This window comes from Nomascus leucogenys, chromosome 7b (genome assembly GCF_006542625.1).
Source record: "Nomascus leucogenys isolate Asia chromosome 7b, Asia_NLE_v1, whole genome shotgun sequence".
Lineage (NCBI taxonomy): Eukaryota > Metazoa > Chordata > Mammalia > Primates > Hylobatidae > Nomascus > Nomascus leucogenys.
Window position 1 is genome coordinate 88,533,608 of NC_044387.1, and position 23,261 is coordinate 88,556,868.

The 23,261-nt window shown below is 37.1% G+C and overlaps 1 protein-coding gene across 1 annotated transcript in view; it reads left to right on the forward strand.

Annotated features, from left to right (window-relative positions):
* ANXA10 (annexin A10) overlaps positions 1-21,452 on the forward strand; it is a 97,159-nt gene extending 75,707 nt beyond the window's left edge. Inside the window, exons 7-12 of the mRNA XM_003257944.4 lie at positions 11,823-11,876; positions 11,973-12,066; positions 13,315-13,410; positions 15,503-15,561; positions 18,352-18,474; positions 21,153-21,452. Of these exons, the coding sequence (XP_003257992.1) occupies positions 11,823-11,876; positions 11,973-12,066; positions 13,315-13,410; positions 15,503-15,561; positions 18,352-18,474; positions 21,153-21,221 (495 nt within the window). The 3' untranslated portion in view covers positions 21,222-21,452. The remainder of the gene's footprint in view (positions 1-11,822; positions 11,877-11,972; positions 12,067-13,314; positions 13,411-15,502; positions 15,562-18,351; positions 18,475-21,152) is intronic.
* Positions 21,453-23,261: the final 1,809 nt, after the last annotated feature.

The following is a 23,261-nucleotide window of genomic DNA, read 5'->3' on the forward strand; positions in this document are numbered from 1 at the left end:
CCTGCCTCAGCCTCCCAAGGTGCTAGGATTACAGGCGTGAGCCACCACGCCCGGCCTTAGAAATAATTTCATTTTTAAAACTGCTACATGGGCTTAGCGCACACTAACATTTCTGAGCTCCTACAGTGTGCCTAGTACTGTGTGAGGGGAGAAACAATTTTCTCATTTAATAACAACAAAACACTATAATACAAATATTCTCATAAGTACTTCAGTAAAGAATAATCAAAAAGTATACAGTGCTAGCTCTATGATTGTCTAAAGAGCTAATAGGTAGAAATCCCGAATTTGATTGCTAGAGACTCTAAATGCCAGCATATGATCTTCAATGCAGCCTATAAAAATTCTGTGGTGTTATATATTACCAAAAAGGAACACTACTTCAAGTTAAAAGTAGAGTTTATCATTTATGTTTCTGTACTGACTAAATGATATATAAGTATTTCCATTTAATGAATATTTCTTGAAAATATTCCACATATTAGCATTGTAATACATTGTATACATATTCTCCAATGTGCCTGTTATCCTGTTTAGCAAAGGCACTCAGGAATGCAAAGAGAAAGAGAGTCAGCGTTCAGCTCTTAATTTCTAAAAGAGAATCTCAAAGGCCACAGCTGAGAAAAATGTCTTAAAAGCCGGAATTTTGGTTTGGTTTGGTTTGGTTTTGTGTTTCGTGTGTGTGTGTGTGTGTGTGTGTGTGTGTTTGTGTGTGTGTGTGTGTTTGAAATGAAACAAGAGTTTCTAAACCCCCAGACCTTTCCTTTACACATCAAAGGCATAGTAGTTAGCAAAGAATTAGTAGTCACCAAAGAATTTCACTAAAACCAAGAAGTCAATAGAATTTTGTACATGGGAACATGACATTAGAAAAGATTTCAATGTCTTTAATAAAAGAATACATGAAAGCCTTTTTAGTGGGAACAAAGCTGGAAGAGTAGGACCTAGGAGAGAGAAAGATCTATAGTCCAGGTGGAGGGGACTAGAGTGAGAATCCTGCCTAAGGTCCTCAGGAACCCAGAGCCCCACACTCTTAGGTGAGGAGTTAGAATCACTAGATAAAAATGCAAGATAGATCGTTGTCTATTTTTTCATCCTTTTCTCTGAACCCCTCCAGTCCCAATTGCTTCTATGAGTTCCTGGATTTGTTTTTAATCTAAACATTTCTGTGGCTACTGTGGATAAACTCTGAGAAGTCCTTCCCTGTCCTTTATCCTAGTTGGCTTTATCTGAAGAGGTGCTATGGAGAACAGACAGTACTCAGTCCCTGAATTTTTATGGTCTGACTTATCTATTTCATGGAACCGTTCTACTTTATGATGGTGCAAAACTGCTGCAAATTTCACATAATAGTTGATATTCCATAAATTATGTGAGATATGTAACACACTTTATTGTAAAATAGGCTTTGTGTTAGATAATTTTGCCCAGCTGTAGGCTACTGCAAGTGTTCTGAGCACATTTAAGGTAGGCTAGGCTAAGCTATGATGTTCAATAGATTAGGTGTATTAAATGCATTTTTGACTTGGGATATTTTAATTTACAATGGATTTATCAGGACGTAACCCCATTATAAGTCGAGAAGCCTCTCTATATCCTTGAAGGTTGTACCACTTTCATAGAAGCTCAACTTCAGCAAATTTAGAGTCCTCACGTTTTGTTTATAGCATACATTATCAATGTTTCTTCAATCTGAGTTTGTAATGTCTTTGAAAATGAGGATCTCTTAAAAACTTAGAAGAGTTGTGATCTACTTGCTTTTGGTTAGGTCCATTTACCACTTAACCGCATGCAAAGTTCTTTCCTAGATATATTTCTCCAGTATGACTTTCTTTGCATCCTTGCTCCCTCATTTATGCCTTTTTTATTTTCACAACTCAAAAACATTTCCTTGAAGGATCTCTCCGAAAGTAAACTGTCCGGGTATTACTAGAGGGCTGAGTCATAAAAGACCCTTACTTTTCAAAGCCTCTTCGAGTCTCAGCTTACATTGCTTGGAATCAGTAAGTGGTTTCTCTTTCTAACTCTTCAAGGCACAAAATTTCTAAACTTTCTCTCTTCTCCCTTGTGTGTCTGCTTGCAAACTAGCCAGTTATTTACTGAGCTCATCTCTTTCTTGTAATAGATGACTAAAAGCATAAAGTAAATGCCATTTCTCAAGCTCACAGGAAGACCAGAACAGGTGCTACCGATCAGAGTGCATTTCGCTTCCAAGAAGTGATCCAGAGACTTAGTCTCCTTCCACCGTTACAACTGGCTTTTAAGTTTATCATGTCTGTCTTCAACCCAGGGAAACAGAAAGAGAATAGAGGTTTCTTCATGGAAGTGTTTATGAGCCTTGTTGTAATGCATATCCATTTCTGCTCAAATATCATTGGCTAAACCCTCACTCAAGGAGGCCTACTTAATATCAAAGGCAGTGAAGTTATTTGTCTTCAAGGAAGTTGAAACAAGTTTTACAATCTGGAATTAGTGTATTTCTTCTTCTTCTTCTTCTTCTTCTTCTTCTTCTTTTTTTAACGGAGTTTCGCTCTTGTCGCCCGGGCTGGAGTGCAATGGTGCGATCTTGGCTCACTGCAACCTCCCCCTCCCGCGTTAAAGTGATTCTCCTACCTCAGCCTCCGGAGTAGCTGGGATTACAGGCACGCGCCACCAAGCCTTGCTAATTTTTTTTTTATTTTTAGTAGAGATGCGGTTTCACCATGTTGGCCAGGTTGGTCTCAATCTTTTGACCTCTTGATCCGCCCGCCTCGGCCTCCCAAAGTTCTGGGATTACAGGCGTGAGCCACCGTGCCTGGCCAACCAGTGTATTTCAGAGCTGTGAAAGAGAATTGAACATTGCAACCAAGAAATACAAATGGGTAACAGAAGATAGTAAAGACATATTTGTCAATAAATAGAAAACTTATGATGATGACTATATTAGGCCCACATAGAATTTCTAAAGGGAAGCATATATAAACAAAGAATTTGCTTCGTTGTGTTTGGTTTTGGTTTAGTTTAGTTTAATTTGGATTTCTGTGGTTTGGCTGCATAGTTCATAAAACTCCCATGTCACCACTCCCAGTAAATCATCCTATTCTGAGGAGTTTCATCTGTAGGATTATCCATGTCAGTGGAGAAAAGATAATTTGGTTTTTCACAGTACAAACTGAAGCTTCTGGTAAAATGTAGGTATAAGCTCATTTTAATTTGTAACAGATGTTGAAGTCATTTGTAGAAAAATACATTTTCAATAATAATTACTATTTTAAAATAATCTCACTTGACAAGATGCCAATTGAATATTTTCTAACTTTTACATTTTATAAGATTAATTTTAATTAAAAATTTTTCTCAGTTTAAAAGCTAATTTTACAATAATGTTGCTACAATAATATAAATTAAAGCAACAGTTTCCACTCAAAGATTCTTCTTGGCACAGGTATTGCCCCTAACCGAGTGAAGCCAACAGTTCCATTATAAACCATTATAAATCCTAATATCAAACAAGATTTTATTGCTTTAATAGGAAGGAAATTATTTTCCTGAGGACTTTATTTAATTCCATTAAGACTACATCACAGTCAAATCCTGCTCCTGTTCCCTCCCTCCCGTAGGTATTGATCCCAAGAACATTCCATAATTAACAGGCTGTATGCTGATCTCCGTCTCAAAGTCATCTTCCCAGGAAACCCAACTGGCAATATCCCCTCTGTGTAGAGATGAGGAGACTTAAGATTAGAGAGGTTAAGTGGTGTGCCTGACATTACAGGTCTACTTAATGAAAGGGCTGACATGAAGTCAGGCCTAGATGCACTATACCTCTACTGTTGAATTGTACTGCTCCTACCTCCAACCCCATTTGGTTCCACTCCAGTTCTACTTCTATTTGGTAAAATGTCAACGATCAAAACTCAAATCCTCTTAGCATTTCTGCACCTCTTTAAAGGTTGAGCTATAAACCACCTAAAATAACTGACATCTAAGAATTAGGATCACAGTGTATTTTTATAAAGCAAACATTCTTGTATTTCAGGGGAAAACACAAGTTCCAAAAATGAAACATGAGGGAAAATAAATCACAAGGGAAAAAATAATCAATGAATGGTGACTTTTTGGATGTAATAGGGCAATCAATTTTATTCCCAATTGTAGTTATTCTTTTCCTAAAATTAAACAATGATGCTTTATTAATGATAGGGTGTGTACATGAGTACGAGTATTTGTATATATAATAATATTGTTTGTGTAGATATACATATATTTTAAAATAACACACAATATTTTATCACTGGTTTTTACCTAATTTGGATTATGAATGTACAGGATGAACTATTACTTTTTTTTAAATATAACATCAACTTGAATTTTTAATTTGATTTTCCTTCTTATATATTTCATTAAATTTTTCAAAAAATGTAGCACCTATAAATTTCTATGAATTACATGTATGAATAGCTCAGATTTTTATTGCTTCCACACACAACTTTATTTCCTAGTTTTAACAGAAAAAGCTAATCTTGTATACTGCAGACAGGACAGAATCAACATTCTATTGCTTGTGTTTTAAGTTTAGAGTTTTAGGCTTTTGGTTCCTAATAGGCATAAAGGTCTTCTCCAAACCATGATTCAGGACCCAAGAATCTTTTCCATTTGTGGTTCCACCAAAAGTGTTACTTCTTAAATTTGATTTCTAGAATTGGAATATTAAATATATGTATGAGTATTTAACCTTGGAATAGCATTTAAATACAGTAAAATTTTCCTTTCAACATAGAATACCAAAAAGTGTGGGTGAATCAAGACTTACATTTTATAAGAAGCCAAGGAAAATTAATAAAGTTTACTTTAACATTATATACTTATAAAGTTTCACAGTACATTTTCCTTAAAATGTAAAATACACATTTTCCTTAAAATGTAAAATACAATTCTAAAAATATAATACATATTTCATAAAGATTATTTAACTCATAATAGAAAATGGAGGTAACAAACTATTAAAAACTTAATATAATCTCCTTTAATAATAGTTTCTTTGAAAATCAGAAGTTCCATGATAATTTATACTGTTAGTAAAATGTATGACTTCTCTTAGATTGTTAAATAGTTCAAAGATTTTCTATTGGCTTCTCACTTCTACATTAATGACTCCTCAGTTTGGAACCACTGACTTAGGATTTGGATCAGTAAATTCAGAAAATTGGAAAAGATATAAAGTTAGTAATGGGATTGTAAAAGTCCATCACTTCTCTTGATCATTGTCTGTGGTGTACACCATTTCAGAGAGAATCTGTCTAGATATTTTACAAAAAGAAATGGAGTTTTCTTCCTAACAGGAGGTGAAATTTGGAGCTGGTGAGTTCCTAGTGGATAACTGTGGGGCACCGTAGTGTAATCAAATCTCTCCCATCAGTTTTGTATCTTTGGATTTATCATTTAACCTTTATAAGATTCAGGTTTTTACTCTGTAAATTAAAGGATATAAGCTGATCCTTCTTTCAATTCCTTTCCAATACAAATATTCTCCAGTTCTTTGGTTGTTATAATCAAGTCCTCTACCTCCCTATGCACCTTCACTTTTAGGATCACAGGGAAGATGACCCATGGTTTTCATATTTTTAACATCACTAAAATTCAGACACACCCATTTTTTTTTTAATTAATAGAGACGGGAGTAATTGGAGCATAGGAGCCTTAGGCTTTTATGAAATGGCAAGTGTTAAAAATCATTGTCATATTTTCCAGAAGAGAAGATCTTTTACTTTACTTTATCTATAAAGTGTTTCCTGACAGGATGATTTCTAATAAGGAAACAACTGAGCTGGAACACATTCTTCTTGAAAACTAATGCCAATTATTAAACTGGCTCACAATGCTTCCTGCATGCTTTTATTACACAGATTTATGAAAGATCTAATTATCTGTCAAATAATGAAAAATTAGTCACTTAGAGATTAATCAATATGTGCAAATCACACTGGAGATGATAAACATTTTCAGGAAGAGAAAGAATGGAAACTACCCAATTGGATACTTACTCCTTATCTTGGCTTTCAGAATTCTCCTATGACAGTTTCTTGAACTGGTACAATGAGGCCTCTGGGAGTGTTATGGCTGATAGCTTTCAATAATCATCTGTAATCAACTCATTGCCTCCAAATATTTTCACCCACATCTTAGTTCTTTCATTTCTTCCCTTCCCATGTTTATCATGCCCGTAAACTAAATTCTGTACTCATTTATGCCATTTTCCGGTATTTACATCAATTAAACATACCTTGTGGCCATCTCAGGCCCTTTATATGACAAAGCCAGCTTGACTCTGCCTTTGTCAAAGCCAAATCACAATCTTACTTATTCACATTGTTTAAATCCACCAGTGTGCTTAAAGTGCTCTTGGCAATTAGCTGCATAGGAAAATAAACAGATGGGCACCATTTCAGGCTAAATGTCCAAAACAATTATCTTTCCAAACAATATTTCAGATATGTAAAGTTGCATAAAATTCTTAAATATTTCTCACAAACTTTGCAAAGGCAGGAGCTTACTTAGCTATAAAGGCTGAAGATCACTAAGAAAATATCAATAATCCAGAAAATCTTCCCACATCCACTGATGCATCTTTGAAGTCTGCCATCTAAAGTTATTTCTTTACTTTTCCAATTAACATTTCCTGAATGCCTACCATGTGCCAAGCATGATTTTAGATAATTGGGAATTATTGGTGGACAGAAGAGGTAAAGATCCCAGCCCTTAAGATGTTTGCATTCTAGCAAGAGAATATGGACAATTAAACATAAATTTAATAAATAGGTGGATTATATAAAATATTAGAAGGTTGATGAAAGATATGGCAGAACAGAGTAACAGGGAGAAGTATTGTAGGGCTGAGCATAATGGGTAGATTGCCATATTTTTCTTTTTTTTGAGATGGAGTTTTACTCTTGTCACCCAGGCTGGAGTGCAATGGCAAAATCTCAGCTCACTGCAACTTCTGCCTCCTGGGTTCAAGCGATTCTCCTGCCTCAGCCTCCCAAGTAGCTGGGATTATAGGCACCTGCCACCACGCCTGGCTAATTTTTGTATTTTTAGTAGAGACGGGGCTTCACCATGTTGGCCAGACTGGTCTTGAACTCCTGACCTGAGGAGGTCCACCCGCCTCAGCCTCCCAAAGTGTTGGGATTACAGACGTGAGCCCCTGTGCCCCTCCTGCCATATTATATAGATTGATCAGAGTAAGCCTCATTGAGAAGATGAGATCTGAGCAAAAATATGAATAAAAGAATGAGTTAACAAATAAATCAATGTGATAGGATGTTCCAAGTAAAGAGTATAGCTAGAGAAAAATGTAAGGTAAAAAAAAGCTAATGGGTATGAGGGATAGCAAGAAGGCCAGTTGGTGGCCTCTGAGCAAGCAAAGGAAATGTACTATAATAGTAAATGAATTCAGAGAAGCAGCACGTGGCAAGATTACGTCAAATCCTGAAGCCATTTTAAGGACCTTGGCTTTTCCTTTGAGTGAAATGGGTAAGAAGTAAGTCATTGCTGGGTGTTTAGTGAAGGAATGTGGTCTTATGCTTTAAAATACTCACAATAGCTGCTATATTGAGAAAAGACTACAGGGAGACAAAGGTAGAAACAGAAGCCTATAAGGAGGCTGCTTCAGCAGTAAAGCTAGCTGTAACATTAACTTGGATCCATAGGAAAGCATTGGCAGTGGTGATAATTGCCCAGTTTCTGGATGTATTTTAGATAGCAGCAGGAGACAGACAAATCTTAAGGCAGATAGGGGCGGTGAAATCCAACCTTCACACCAAAGACAGTTTAAAGCTGAAAATCCATCTACAAGTCTCAGATAAATCCACAGACCGGACTGGGAACCTCTCTTCCCATGTGAGGTGCTTTCCTCTGGTTGATCCCCACCCTTCACCTATTTTACATATTCCTACCCTTCCCTAATTGGTTTTTTACACTGTTGTGCCCATCTTTGAGTGGTGCCTTTTTTTAGCTTCTTTTGTGTACTAACAAACCAATCAGCACATACACCCCCATTCTGAGCCCATAAAAACACTGGACTCAGCCACAGCAGGGGATTGCCCATCTTCGGGTGGTGGGGGAGTAACTACCCAACTTTGGGGAAGGGGGCTGCCCAACTTGGGTCTCCCTCTCTGCTGAGAGCTGTTTCTCACTCAATAAAACTCTTCGCCTTGCTCACCCGCTGGCTGTCAGTGTAACCTCATTCTCCTTGGATGTGGGACAAAAACTTGGGACCTGCCAAACAGCAAGTGTGAATAGAGCTGTAGTCCTGTAGCACTCCCTTCCCACTCACCAAGCAACGGGAAAAGTAGCTGCTTGGCTCCACATGCCCCCTTTAGTCAGGCTGTGGATAGTGGAACTAAGAGAGCTGTTAACATGCCCCTATTCGCCTGGCGTCTCCAAGTTTTTAGGCACCACCATCTCCCCTTCGTCTGGACATGGGAGTCATTTGTGACATGCCTGGTCCAGCCACAAGCCCCACATGGAGCCCGCACCTGTGCCAGCAATTGGAGGAGCCAGCTGGTCTCCATGCTCACTCGCTCACACATCCCCTCACTCTGCAGGCTGAGTGTGCAGTCACAGTGGCCACGGGATCCAGGCCAGGTTGCAAGTCAAACACAGCCCAGCAGGCTGAATGGGCAGGGTACCTCCTGCCACAATGCTCCTGCCCAGGGCGAGCAAGGCCCAGGCAGGAGCATTGCCAGCCACAGAGGTCTCCAACTGGCAAAACACACAGAAAAAAAATCCTGTGTCATTTGGAAGGCAGTGTCTATATTATTTCCTGAGGAATTGCATGTGGGCTATGAAAAGGCCGAAGAAAACAGAATCAAATGTGACTCTTAGTTTCTTAGTCTGAGCAACAGAAAGGATGAAGTGCAGTGTGGAAGACTGAGACTATAGAAAGAGTTTGAGGTGGAGGGAGTCAAGGCATTGGATTTTCAACATGCTAAACCTAATATGTATATTAGAAAATCAAGTGGAGATGCTGAATTGGCAACTGGAATATACATATCTGAAGTTCAGATGACAGATCTTTGCTAGAGATGTAAATAAATAAATGGGTATCATTACAATATAGATGGAATTTAAAGCCACATGAGTAGATAACATTATCAAGAGAAGAAATGTAAATACGGACAAAAAGATGATCAAACACTGACTACTTGGACCTTCCAAAATTAAGAGACTGAAAAGAAGAGAAACCGGTTCACCAGATTGAGGAGTAACCAATAAAATGAACTAGATTGCAGGATCCTGGAAGCCAAGTGATGAGAGATTAGCAAGAAGAAGAGAGTGTCAATTATACCAAATCCTACTGATCGATTCAATAAGATGAAGAATAAGAATTACCACAGATGTATGTTATTAAATAAGTGGCATATAGTCACAGAAGATATAGCATATTAATTGCTTCCAATTATTTGTTGCTTGGTATAAATTAAAATCATAAGAGAGAATTTGAAAGGGAGCCAGAGCATATTATGTAAAAATAAGTTATTTAGGCTAAGGGAAGAGTATGGTAACCAGACCTCAGAGTCAGAAATGCCACTGATATTTAATACACATTCTTCTCTAACAATCAGACCTTGGGCAATTCACTTAATATCTCTAATTTTTATCTCCAAAATATGAGGTGGAACTCCTAAGGTACCTGCACCTCAACATTTCCATGATTTGAAAATAACACCCATAGTCCTACCACTCAATAACATTATTCGCTCCTTTAATTTAATACACAGATTTCAAAATAAGAATTGCATATGTGCAGTCTTAGTCTCTTGGTATTTTAAGCAAAGGAAATTGAGCAAGAAGAAATGTGACTGACAAACTCATGCCTATTTCTCATCAGTTGTTCATCTTTAGGGGACATACAACTTTTGAGTTATGATTAAACATTAAATGTTCCAGGGCTACAAATTTATGCACAAATGGTAGCTTACTTATTTCTTTGTGAATAAATTGCACTTTCTCCTATGCCTCTAGCTTTTTGTTATCAAGAAAAACAGACCTAATATTTAATCTAAAATGGCAAATTTCATCTATGTGATACTTTGAATAGTGAATGTGGGTGCATGTTCAATCTCATTCATACTTTTATTGGGTTAAGTATTTGACACTCAGATTTCTGGCCATCCTCCTTTCTTTCTAAGAAGGCAATTGGTAGAGAGATGTGTGTATGTGGTTAATGAACTATCTTGGCAACAGGAAGGTCACCGCTGTGTCCTTAGATCAAGATATTGCATATTGACTATGGAATAGCAATTCTTGGCAATTCTGGACATTGAACATATGAGGTGTCAATGACAAGCATATGGGCATTTATCAGTGTTAGCTGCCAAGATAAGCCACTGATTTAATTTATGATCTTTTCTCTGTCTTACTTGGGTCAGAGCCAAACTGACCAGTTTGGTCAGAGAAACCTTTCATGATGATTTAGCCTCACCTTTACTCTCACGGGAGCTGAAGACTCCCCCGAAGGTCTAGCTGTGTCTCCCACATACTTCAAGTCAATGTGGTCTATCCTGTAGCCCTTGGCTGCTGGAACACTGTCCCTGCCATGATCATAAACAATTCAATCGGGCAAGCTTCCCCACAGGTTCTCAGCTAGATTGCAAGTTCCTCCATCAGGAGCAGGTAAGAAATTTGGGATCCCATTCATACTATTTAGGGATTGAGGTTTATTCAAGGAAGTTGTGTTCAAGACCTCCCTGTGCCCAATCTTGCTGTCTCACTGGATTCACTGCACTGTGGCTATTCCCAGTGTCCTAAAAGATGACAGGGCTAGGCACAGTGGCTCATGCCTGTAACCCCAACATTTTGAGAGGCTGAGACGGAAGAATCACTTGAGGCCAGGAGTTCAAGACCAGCCTTGTCAACGTGGCGAGATCCTCTTTTTGAGAAAAAAAAAAAAAATTAGCCACGCATAGTGGCACATGCCTGGAGTCCAAGCTACTCGGGAGGCTGAGGCAGGAGGATTGCTTGAGTCCAGGAGGTCAAGGTTACAGCGAACTATGATCATGCCACTGCATTCTAATCTGTGCAATGGAGCAAGGCCCTGTCTCAAAATAAAAATGGTAGAAGCAGAAGCTACTGTACTTTCAGTGTTCTCATAACATAGTTGGAGCAAGGAGAAAGTCTCCCTTCTATATCTCGACCCAAAAGAAACAGTTAATTAGACTGATAACATGTCTCCCTACCTCTTTCTCCCTACTGGCCTTCATAATCCTCAGGAATCAATGGACCCTGCATTGGTTAGCACCCCTTCCCTCCTGTTTGAAATGATCGACTGGATCATGTCTGTTCTCTAAATGATAATGGAGTGAGAGTTAAACAGATTTACAAAATATTCTCACTGCACAATGTCTGAATTTCATTACTATTTTGTTGTATAAATCCTATTGTGCAAGTCAGAGATGGACTTTCTCTGCATTTTTGCTCTAACAATGTTAACACTCATTTCTAACACCCACTGCCATGGTCAGGCAGTGGATACTCAGTTTGATAAGGGAGAAGATACTGTACAGAGACTTGGAAAACTGAAAAATGCCTAAAAGTCTTTCAAATATTACCAGTGCTGCAAAGAAAAAGAAAAAGAAAATAATGCACATTTTAAGACAAAACTTTATATACTATCTTCTAAAGTATTCACGAAATCAGGAAATGAACACTTACTCCAGATAATAACAGAAGTTCCTTGGGAACAATCAGAATGTTTGGTGGTTCAAGGATTTCAGTCCCACTAACCAATATGAGTTGCTGACTAAGAACATTTACATGGAAAACCTGTGCTTACTTTACAGGGGACCAGAGAGGAAGGATATACAGACCCTGCAATGGCTGCTCAGGATGCAATGGTAACTAGAACCAGTTCTCAGACTGACTGCAAAGAACCTTGGTTACAATGGGCTGGAGTGGTTCTGATGCTGCTTCTGTGCTGGCTAATGTTCCAGGTCCTATGGGAAGCCTGTCAGCAGAAGACGGGGGAGCACAAAACCATGCTGCAAATGATCCTGTGCAACAAGAGCTACCAGCAGCTGTGGCTGGGTAATTACTAACTGGGTTTCTTTCCAGCTACTCGACCAATTATATAACACAAAGAAGGTGGTTAACTAGAAACAAAAATGAAATATTACAAGAAAATAGCGGAAAGTCAGTTATCTCAAAGGTACTTATTTTGAATTTTGTTTATAAAATGTGCCTTATTTAATGACATTACTAAGGAATAAGTATTTCCTTAATATTTTTTCCAATAACTTTCAAATACTGAGCATTTTAAAAATAATCTCTGTATTTGATGGAGTATTTATTCAACTATATTAGCTATTTCTTATTAGGGATATTATATGTTGTCTTGCAAAAATGTATAGTAAATATAGTTTAACAGTCAATACTGCATCAAGGTCATTATTATTGATATCATGATTTCTGCAATATCGATAGAATCTTATTGGTCTTAGAGGGTGCACTCATGTTGGTTTGCCCTTTGTTTGACATTCCCTAAACTACAGTGTCTTTTTCTTTTATTAAAAAAAATTTGTCTTTTTCTATATAAAATACGCAAATGGCTGAAAATTTTCAACAGATGGCCTACCCTACCCCAATCCCACATCTAGACTTTACAAGTCAGTAAGAGATATTACCTGTCTTAATGATAATCGTAATAATAATAATGAAAAGACATCTTCTTGCTTCTAATTGTCAGGACGAATGGATGAGAACTAAAGTTGCCTGGGATAGTCAGATAACTAAGTTCTTGAAATAAGGAATCTTAATTTAACACAATTCTAAATTAGTAAACCCTAGTCTACACTCATAAAGTTGATTTCATATTTCTCAGAATATTCTTTATAGATATTTTGACTGCTATTTTAATCATCACAGAGAGGACTTTTACACTTAATTCTCATATTTAAGCTCTAGTAAGAAGTTTGCTGTTGACATAAGCCTATTATATATGTCCTAAATAACTGGTCCATAAATAATGGCTTGTTGTGTGCTTCCTCTCAATTTAAATCAGCAGTGAGTTAGTGGGTCCCACTGGAGGTGGCATTTGTTCCCCAGAAGAAGAGAATAATAACAGGTCTTTGAAGTTCAAGATTTATGCTGATTCTACTAAGAGTATTTGTATTTGTTTCAATGGTATTTATAGCAAACATAATTGATGGCAGTAGTACTTTTAATTAATTATTTTATGGAAAATATGGATTTTTACTATGTGTAATGATCTAAAATTTGTATGATAAATTTATAATGTTTTCAAAATCTCCTTTGAATTGCATCAATTTGTCAAAGTTTTCCAGGAATTTCAAAATATTTCTGGGCAAGACATGGTAGATGCCATTAATGAATGTTATGATGGATACTTTCAGGAGCTGCTGGTTGCAATTGGTAAGTAATAAATTATTTGAAGCACAGCAGACATTTTATTCCTCAATAAATGCTGAGTGGCTCTGATTGAACTAAAGATGCATGAGTAAGCTCTTGATCGAGTCATTTTCCCTTGAATTTTATTATTTAAAAGGACATAAACTTCATAGGGGAAGAGTACATCAGCTACTAATAAAATGCACTAAACTGGCAACCTGATAACTTTAACGAACTGATACCCTTCCCTAACAGCTAGTTCAACTTTCATACCAGAAAACACATCATTCTCAGATATTTTCTCTTTGAATTGGCTTCTCACACTGTTCAATCCATTTTATCTTTGCTGACTTGCATTGCCTTGTTCAAGAGCCGATAAATACTTAACAGTGTGGTTTTCTTCTCTTTAGGAGGAAAAGGATTTTTTAGTGACCATTACTAATAAATTTTGGTTTAGGAGTAAATCCTACCATAAAACAGATTTACCAAGTAGTGATTTTCCTCAGGCTATTGTGATAGTGGCACACCTCTTGCTCCTTCCTAAGTAAGAAATGATATCCCTCCATAGAGGACAAAACAGGGCGAGTTATCCAGAAAAACTGCAATAGAGCTACCTGTGCAATAGAACTATCTTTGTCTTATACTGTGCTGGTAAGTTGACAGCACACATTTCAGGGATGACCAAAGGGGGTCATTGTGAAATATCTCCATCGAAGGCATAGTCAAGTAATCACTTAGATACTAGTTGAATAAATGAATATTGTGATTTTCCATCCTTGAATGGCAGAGGCATACGTGGGCGTGAGAGCTGACAGATAAAGGAATTTTTGTAGCTTATCTAGTAAAGAAGTCTCAAGCTAGGGTTCCATGAAAACAGTTTGATGAAACCCCTAAAATAGTATGCAATAGATGACTATTAATAACTGTGTATTCTTTCTGAAAATGTTACATTTATTCCAGAAAATTCTCTACAAAATTTAATAACCATATATCACAACAAAATCCTTCATTTTATAAACAATGCCTAAGGAAATTAAGTGACTGCCTCCAAGCCTATTAGCTGATTAGCAACAAAGTTATGACTAAAACTCATAATATCTGAATCTCAAGATAGCTTTCTTTCCACTATAGAACCCCGCCACAAAGCAGTGGGCATAAGAGAAGAAGTGGTGGACATTAGAAATGGCAGAAAACATTTCAACTATTTATTCACTCAGCAGACATTTATTGAGCACCTACTGTTCTAGACACTGACTTAGGCACTGCAGCTAGAACAATGAAACAACAAAAATAGCAAAAGTTCGCTGCCTTCAAGGAGCTTTTAAGGAGTAGTGACTCAAGAGTGATTATGAAGGTTTCGTGTATTAAAAATGAAAGAAAAGATGAGGGTATAATCTCACAATCTAAAATAATTACTTAAACTACCAGGGAAATACTGTTATGATGATTTCATTCTGGCTAGAAATTATAGCCTCTCATACATCACCTATTCATGTATTAATTTGTTAACCTCTTCAAATAAACACTACTGAATGTTTATGATCATCAACTGACTTCCAGCAGGGTAACTGTTGACCAGGCTCTAGGCTGTTCTACTGCCTTAGCAGTTTTTATTAGATAACTCCTAGAACTGGTCTAGACCACTTGTGGTCCATAGTTTCATAGTTTCCCCTTAAGAGATTTCAGGTCTACTCACAAATCTATAAGTTACTAAAAATAGCATTCAAATAGATGAACAAATTACATGGGAGCTATATCATATTGAATCCTAAAATAATAATAATAATCTATAATAGTGTTAATAACCTAGGTCTCTTTGAAGCTCTATTGATTAAATTTTCAGATAAAGATGATAAAGTTTTCTTCATTAAGGCTACATGAAGGAACTAACAAGAGTTCCAACAGATAGAAATAGACCAAGTGAAAATCTGCATGACTCATTATAATGTTGTTGCTTTATATTTTTTTCCTGTGGCTTATAGTGTTACCATTATTCTAAGTGTTGACATTGTAATACAACGTAAGAATTGTAAGAGGAAAAGTGTTATTGTTTCTCAAATTCTGACGAAAATATGTTTTCACTCTCAATGTTTCTTCTCTCTCTGATTTCTCCTAGTTCTCTGTGTTCGAGACAAACCAGCCTATTTTGCTTACAGATTATATAGTGCAATTCATGTAAGTAAGACTCATATATTTTTAAAATTTCTCCAGAAATTGTGTCTGTTTTCTCAAAGGATTAATTTTACTTCCATCATTTAAATGTTCATTACCATTTTTGAACTTGTATATGTACAAAGAAAATACACCCAAGTGAAAAAAACTGGTTTAGACACAAAAAATAAGACATGTCAGATAAAAATAATGTTCTGCTTTCTGTATCAAATTTAGGGAACCATATTTGGGGTGTATCTCCCTGTGCACTTTAGAGATTATTTAATATCTGCAGAAACTGGTAAATTCAAATGTTTTTGTATGTTTCCAAAGAGCCCCACATCAGACTTATGCAAGTACAAAACATATGGCATTAAGCAGAAAATGTCAAAATATTACAAACTCTCAGCAAGAAATTACCACGTTCATGACGTTTCAATACACGAAATTATGTCAATGGATATTTTTAAACATTGTGCTATTTTCAAAAAGTATTTAAAGTGATAACTAGAAAACCATAAACTCTAAATCTATTTTTGTAATTAAATGGAAATGTTTTTCATACTTCAGTGTGTTATTCAGTCACACATACTTTGGAGCATTCATTTTTTTTTTTTTTTTTTGAGACGGAGTCTTGCTGTGCTGCCCAGGCTGGAGTGCAGTGGCGCGATCTCGGCTCATTGCAAGCTCACCTCCCAGGTTCACGCCATTCTCCTGCCTCAGCCTCCCGAGTAGCTGGGACTACAGGCGCCTGCCACCACACCCGGCTAATTTTGTTTTGTATTTTTAGTAGAGACGGGGTTTCACTGTGTTAGCCAGGATGGTCTTGATCTGACCTCGTGATCCGCCCGCCTTGGCCTCCCAAAGTGCTGGGATTACAGGCGTGAGCCACCGCTCCCGGCCTGGAGCATTCATTTTTTAAAAAACAAACATTTAAGTGCATCACATAATGCACTCCTTATCCATATTTACATGAAACAGAAAAAGAAAGTCTCGGCCGCGCGCAGTGGCTCCTGCCTGTAATCCCAGCACTTTGGGAGGCCGAGGCGGGTGGATCACGAGGTCAGGAGATCTAGACCATCCTGGCTAACACGGTGAAACCCAGCCTCTACTAAAAATACAAAAAATTAGCCGGGTGTGGTTGCAGGCGTCTGTAGTTCCAGCTACTCGGGAAGCTGAGGCAGGAGAATGGCCTGAATGCCGAAGGTGGAGCTTGCAGTGAGCCGAGATTGCGCCACTGCACTCCGGCCTGGGCAACAGAGCGAGACTCCGTCTCAAAAAAAAAAAAAAAAAAAAAAAAAAAAAGAAAGTCTCATACAGATAATTATACACATGTTGTAGCCTTGAAAACTCAAAGAAAATGATTAAAAATAATCCAATAATACATTAATTTTAATAATCAGTTTTATCCTCAAAGTAAATTTAACAGATATACTTCTTAAAAGTAGTCAGCATGCTGGGAAAATATGTTAATAGTCAGGAGTATGTTATTATATATCTTTTGCAGTGTATTTTCTCATTTATGCAAAGGAAGAACCTGGGTAACCCCAGAACACAAAAGGAAGATCAATGCTCACAGTCTTGCTTCTCTCCTATTCTATTTTCTAGGAGAAACAGTTGATTTGGTTAAACATTTATTTGAAATAGTGTATTGGGAAATGCTATAGGATGATTTCAATTGTTTCTTTCTCAAAGAACCAACCATTACAACAACAGTATGAAGCTTCACTTGTGAATGACTATGGGAAAATAATCACAATTACCTTGATTCCAATTATGCACAAATTCAAGGCTACTTATTCTAATAGTACACGAAAACTGTATTTTTGCTGTGTATGTGTTATAAGGCAAAAGGAAGATAAGCGTATTCACAAATGGTTTGTAGGTACAAAGAAGGATTGTATATTCAAGTAATGTAATTTTTGATACATGAAGACCGCTAATGTCAAATATTTGTCAAAAAGCTGCTTTAATCACCCCTGAACCAAAGATATATTCTGTGTTCTCCTCCAGTGCACTCTAAAGTGAACGATCTACATTTTAAATTTGAATACTTGTTAGATTATTCATTTTAACCACCTCAAATTATGAAAAGTTTATTAGTAATATACATTTAAAACATTCAGGCTTCAAAAATTAGATTCTGTTTTCTGGCCACTAGATGTCACGATTACTCCGTTTGGAAAGACAATTTGAAACTGATTTGTTAGGGTACAGTATTTCTGGGGCTAGCACACAGACATTGATTTTGTATTTTTCTGCATTTGAATTTAAATCTGCAAATATTTGAATCACCTAGAATTCTAATTTTTATAATTTCTCAATGATAACAAGAAAATAAAATTGTTATTGCTCTCTTAGACAAATCAATGTCCACCTGACAGAGCTGAGAATGTCTTCCCCTCCAAGGAAGAATTCTTACCTGGAAGGACCACAGGATCAGATTTGCAGTTTATAATGCAGTGTGAGCGGGACAGTGTGAAGGTTAACCAGGCTAGAAATGGGGAGCAACTATTGCAGAATCAGGGTGAAATGATAAGGGTCAGAGTCAAGGTCGTGGCACTGGACTAGAGAGCACAAGGCATTCAGAAAATAGAATAATTCATTGTCAGCATGCGGTAAGGGAGAGGGAGAAGTGACAGAAATGGCTCAGGATCTCAGCCACAGCCTGTGTGGCCAGTGATGCCAGTGTTGGAAGAACTCAGGAAGAAGAGAAAATGACTACAGAAAAGGAGTGTGTCCACTTGGGACAGACTGACTTTTAGGACGCTGTCTTCTCATTTCTCATTTCCCCCACTTTTCTGTATCTTTTAGGACTTTGGTTTCCATAATAAAACTGTAATCAGGATTCTCATTGCCAGAAGTGAAATAGACCTGCTGACCATAAGGAAACGATACAAAGAGCGATATGGAAAATCCCTATTTCATGATATCAGAGTAAGTTTCTGACACATGATTTATTTGGACCCACATTTTCTCCTTTTTGAAACTGAGATAAAAGCTCTCATTCAAATAACTTCATGGCAGAGTCTAAAAAGTTAACTATTCAGACAGGGATAACCTAGTTTTGTCCTCTACACAGTCTTTAGAACATCAGCAGGTGCTAACTTAGAAAACCCTTTACCACGGCCGGGCGTGGTGGCTAACACCTGTAATCCCAGCACTTTGGGAGGCTGAGGCAGGCAGATCACAAGGTCAAGAGATCAAGACCATCCTGGCTAACACGGTGAAACCCCGTCTCTACTAAAAATACAAAAAATTAGCCGGGTGTGGTGGCACACGCCTGTAGTCCCACCTACTCAGGGAGGCTGAGGCAGGAGAATCGCTTGAACCCGGGAGGCAGAGGTGGCAGTGAGCTGAGATCGCGCCACTGCACTCCAACCTGGGCAACAGAGTGAGACTCCATCATCTCAAAAAAAGAAAAAAAAAAAGAAAACCTTTTACCTCAGCGACAGAACTTATTCCTTTTTGACATGTTTTACCCAGAAGCATTGATGCAGTCATGCAAAATATTCATTCTCTGTAATTGTGCTTAAAGACCTAAATTCTGAAGTATGATCAGGCTCAGGAAAAATATATATTGCAAAAGGCTGCATTACTTTTGAAGAGGTTTCTTAAATCAGCTCAGCTCTCCTCTCATATTGTCATAGAAGGCAGGGCAGTCAGTCAAATATCATAAACTGCTAATTCGGAGGGACTCAATGTTCCTAGCTATATACAACTCTACATATCCTTATCCCTTTAGCCCTTGAAGGGCAAAGGAGCAATGATTCAGTGCTGAACAAGCCAGTTTTTTCATTCTGATACTTTTAAACTTCATGCATTTTGATAAAACCTAACAAAGAATCCTCAGAATATATAGGACCATTTACCTAACTGAGAACCTAGCAGAAAATAAAAATGCTTGGCACCTTGTTCAAAAAAGTTTAAAGAATTTCAAGATGGTGAGAGCAGAGCATTAAACCAAGTCGAGCACAGGGACATGAGAGTAGAGCTTAACTTATATTTTGTGCAGAGCTAAGAGCTATTACCTTGTTCACATTGTTTTCATCTGAAATTTGTAATTGCAAGAAACAGTGTTTTAGTTTATTGAAAGAGTAATCTAGAAGCAACCTAAAGCCCAAGAGATCACATAATACAGAAGACTTTGTAGGCCTCTGGAGAGCTGAAATGGTTTCTAAGAGGAAGAGTTGATGGAACAGTTAAGAGAAATCTTATTCCTTCATCTTTGGTAAAACTCTCCTACAGCCACTTTCAAAACTCTAAACTCTTTTAGTGATGAGAAATGCATGGAATAATTCATTTTCTCAAGGAATAAATTAGTTCTTAGGCACTTATTATAATTAATCACAACCACCTCAAAGTCTGCTGATATGAAAATGTAATTAATGCAACTTTGCTATGTACATTTAAAGCACTGAATTATCATTACATGACTTGGTGCCAAAGCACCTTAATATGAAAGTTGATACTTAACAAAGAAACATTTTATAATAATATTTATTACTATCATTGATTTTGGAAAATATAGAAATTATAGAAGACCATTACAAGAAAATTAAAACCGCCTTAATTTTCTACAGATAATCATTAATAAACTTTTATTCTGCTATGATGTGCATGTTTGTGTCTCCCGAAAATGTGTCTGCTGAAATTCTAACCCCAAAGTGATGATATTAGGAGGTGGGGTCTTTGTGAGGTGATTAGGTCATGAAGGTGGAGCCCATGAATGGGATTAATGTCCTTATCAAATAGGCCGAAGAGAACACCTTTGTCCCTTCTGCCATGTGAGCTTAGAATGAGAAGAAGGCTGTCTATGAGAGACAGGCACTCAGCAGGCACCACATCTGCTTGATCTTGGCCTTGCCAGCCTCTAGAGCTGTTAAAAATAAATTTCTATTGTTTATAAGTCACCCAGTTTATGGTACTTTTGTCACAGCTGCCTGAACACACTAAGAAAGATACTTTCAGTCATTTTCTAAAACTATATAAATAATAATATGTTTTGCTATGTAAAAGAGTATTTTTATTGAATCATGGTATTCTGCTGTGTAAGCTATAAAGTACACAAACTACCTCATATTATTATACATTGCTTCTCAGTTTTTCACTATTATACATAATGTTATGGTGTATATATTTTTAGCACAAAACTTTGTGCTTATCAATGATTGATAATAACTTTCTTAATATATGTTTCTTGAGGTAGAATTACTACATTAATAATTATAAACATTTTTAAATCTTTTGAGACATATTTGTTCTCTACATTCATTTATAACAATAATAATCATAATATTAGGGTACGTCTTCCTAAAGTTGAGGAGAATATTTAATTCTAAGGCAAGTTATTGTTCTTATAAATACACATTCAGGTTCAACCAACTTTATATAAACCACATACTACTGACTGTAACCAGAGCATTATTCTTCAACAACTTTCAGTGGGAATAGTACTTAGGACATGTTAAATCTTTAGGTGAGAAGAGAAAAGTAAATAAATAAGTTTAGAAATGCTAATGGTCCATGGCTCTTTCATAGTGCAGTTCAGAGGAATTATGCTTCCTTTTTAGAACTATTACGATATTTTATTTCAAATATATTTTTCTTTTCAGAATTTTGCTTCAGGGCATTATAAGAAAGCACTGCTTGCCATCTGTGCTGGTGATGCTGAGGAATACTAAAATGAAGAGGACTCGGAGTACTGTGCACTCCTCTTTCTAGACACTTCCAAATAGAAATTTTCTCATAAATTTGTACTGTTCATGGCACTATAACAAAACTATACAATCATATTTTCTCTTCTATCTTTGAAATTATTCTAAGCCAAAGAAAACTATGAATGAAAGTGTAGATAATGAATTTGCCTACTATCTAATCAGCAATTAAATAAATTGTGCATGATGGAATAATAATAGAAAAATTGCATTGGAATAGATTTTATTTAAATATGAACCATCAACAACCTACAACAAGAGAGTCTGCTCAAGGCTGTCTTTATCATGATTTGAAAGACCAAGGAAAATGCAGTGTGACCATCCTTGTTTGGGGAATTTTTGAGACTCCTATACAATTACAATAACGCTAGAGTGATCATCTAAAGTAGGCTTTAAAAATAAGTAAAGATGTAAACCAGCAAAATGCAGCCGGGCATGGTAGCTCATGCCTATAATCTCAGCACTTTGGGAGGCCAAGGCAGGCAGATCACTAGGTCAGGAGTTCGAGACCATCCTGACCAACATGGTGAAACCCCCATCTCTACTAAAAATACAAAAATTAGCTGGGTGTAGTGGCGGGTGCCTGTAATCCCAGCTACTCAGGAGGCTGAGGCAGGAGAATCGCTTGAATACAGGAGACAGAGGTTGTGGTGAGCCGAGATCGCACCACTGCACTCCAGCCGGAGTGACACAGCAAGACTCTGTCTCAAAAAAAAAAAAAAAAAAAAAAAAAAAAAAAGATATAAACGAGTAAAATGCAGCCCAATATATGCTTGCCTGGATTAGATGTATAAGAGATTTGGGTGTAAAAACAGTGTGTGTGGCCAGGCGCAGTGGCTCATGCCTGTAATCCCAACATTTTGGGAGGCTGAGGCGGGTGGATCACGAGGTCAGGAGATTGAGACCACGGTGAAACCCTGTCTGCACTAAAAATACAAAAAATTAGCCGGGCACGGTGGCGGGCGCCTATAGTCCCAGCTACTTGGGAGGCTGAGGCAGAATGGTGTTAAGCAGGGAGACGGAGCTTGCAGTGAGCCTAGATCATGCCACTGCACTCCAGCCTGGGAGACAGAGCGAGACTCTGTCTGTCTGTCTCAAAAAACAAAAACAAAAACAAATTATATATATATAGTGTGTGTGTGTGTGCATGTGTGTGTGTGTGTTCGACTTCCAGCTATTCTTTTTTTGTGACAGTACTTAACCAACTACTTGTCCAAGCTATGTGAGAAAAGCCATTTCTCTCTGTTTTTATCTTCACCTTTTAACAGCAGCCTCAACGACTTTTGGAAGTTATGATATGCTTTTTTTGTGCCATCAGTAGAGCATGGTCTCGTCTGTCTCTCAAGGTTCACAAAGTTAGGAGCCACAAGGAAAAATACTCACTGAGATCAGATTTGGGGAATAACCTAAACTGATGCCACAATCTAGCCAGAACTGAAACCAGAGGCAGGATGGGTGAGTGTAACCTGGAACCAAAAGGAAGAAAATTATCCTGAAAACACATGAAAGCGTAAAATTCACTAGTAAAGCAAACACACAAATGAGGAAGAGAAAGGAGTCACAAGGTACCACCACTGAAAAACACCGAACCACAAGAATAAACAGGAAAAAAAAAAGGCAAAGAATATACAAAACAACCAGTAAACAACTAACAATATGATAGGAACAAAACCTCGTATATCAGTAATAACCTTGAATATAAACAGATTACATTCTCCACTTAAAAGATATACACTGGCTGAAAGGATAAAAACAAACAGATCCAACTATATGCTGCCTACAAGAAATGCACTTCACCTATGAAGACACATATAGACTGAAAATAAAACTATGGAAAAGATATTTTAAGCAAACAGAAAGCCAAAGCAAGCAGGAGTAGCTATATTTATAGTACATAAAGTAAAAAAGACTACATAAGTCATTTCATAATAATAAAAGAACCAATCCAGTGAAAGGAAATAACAATTCTAAATATATATGTACCCAACATTAGAGCATCCAGATTCA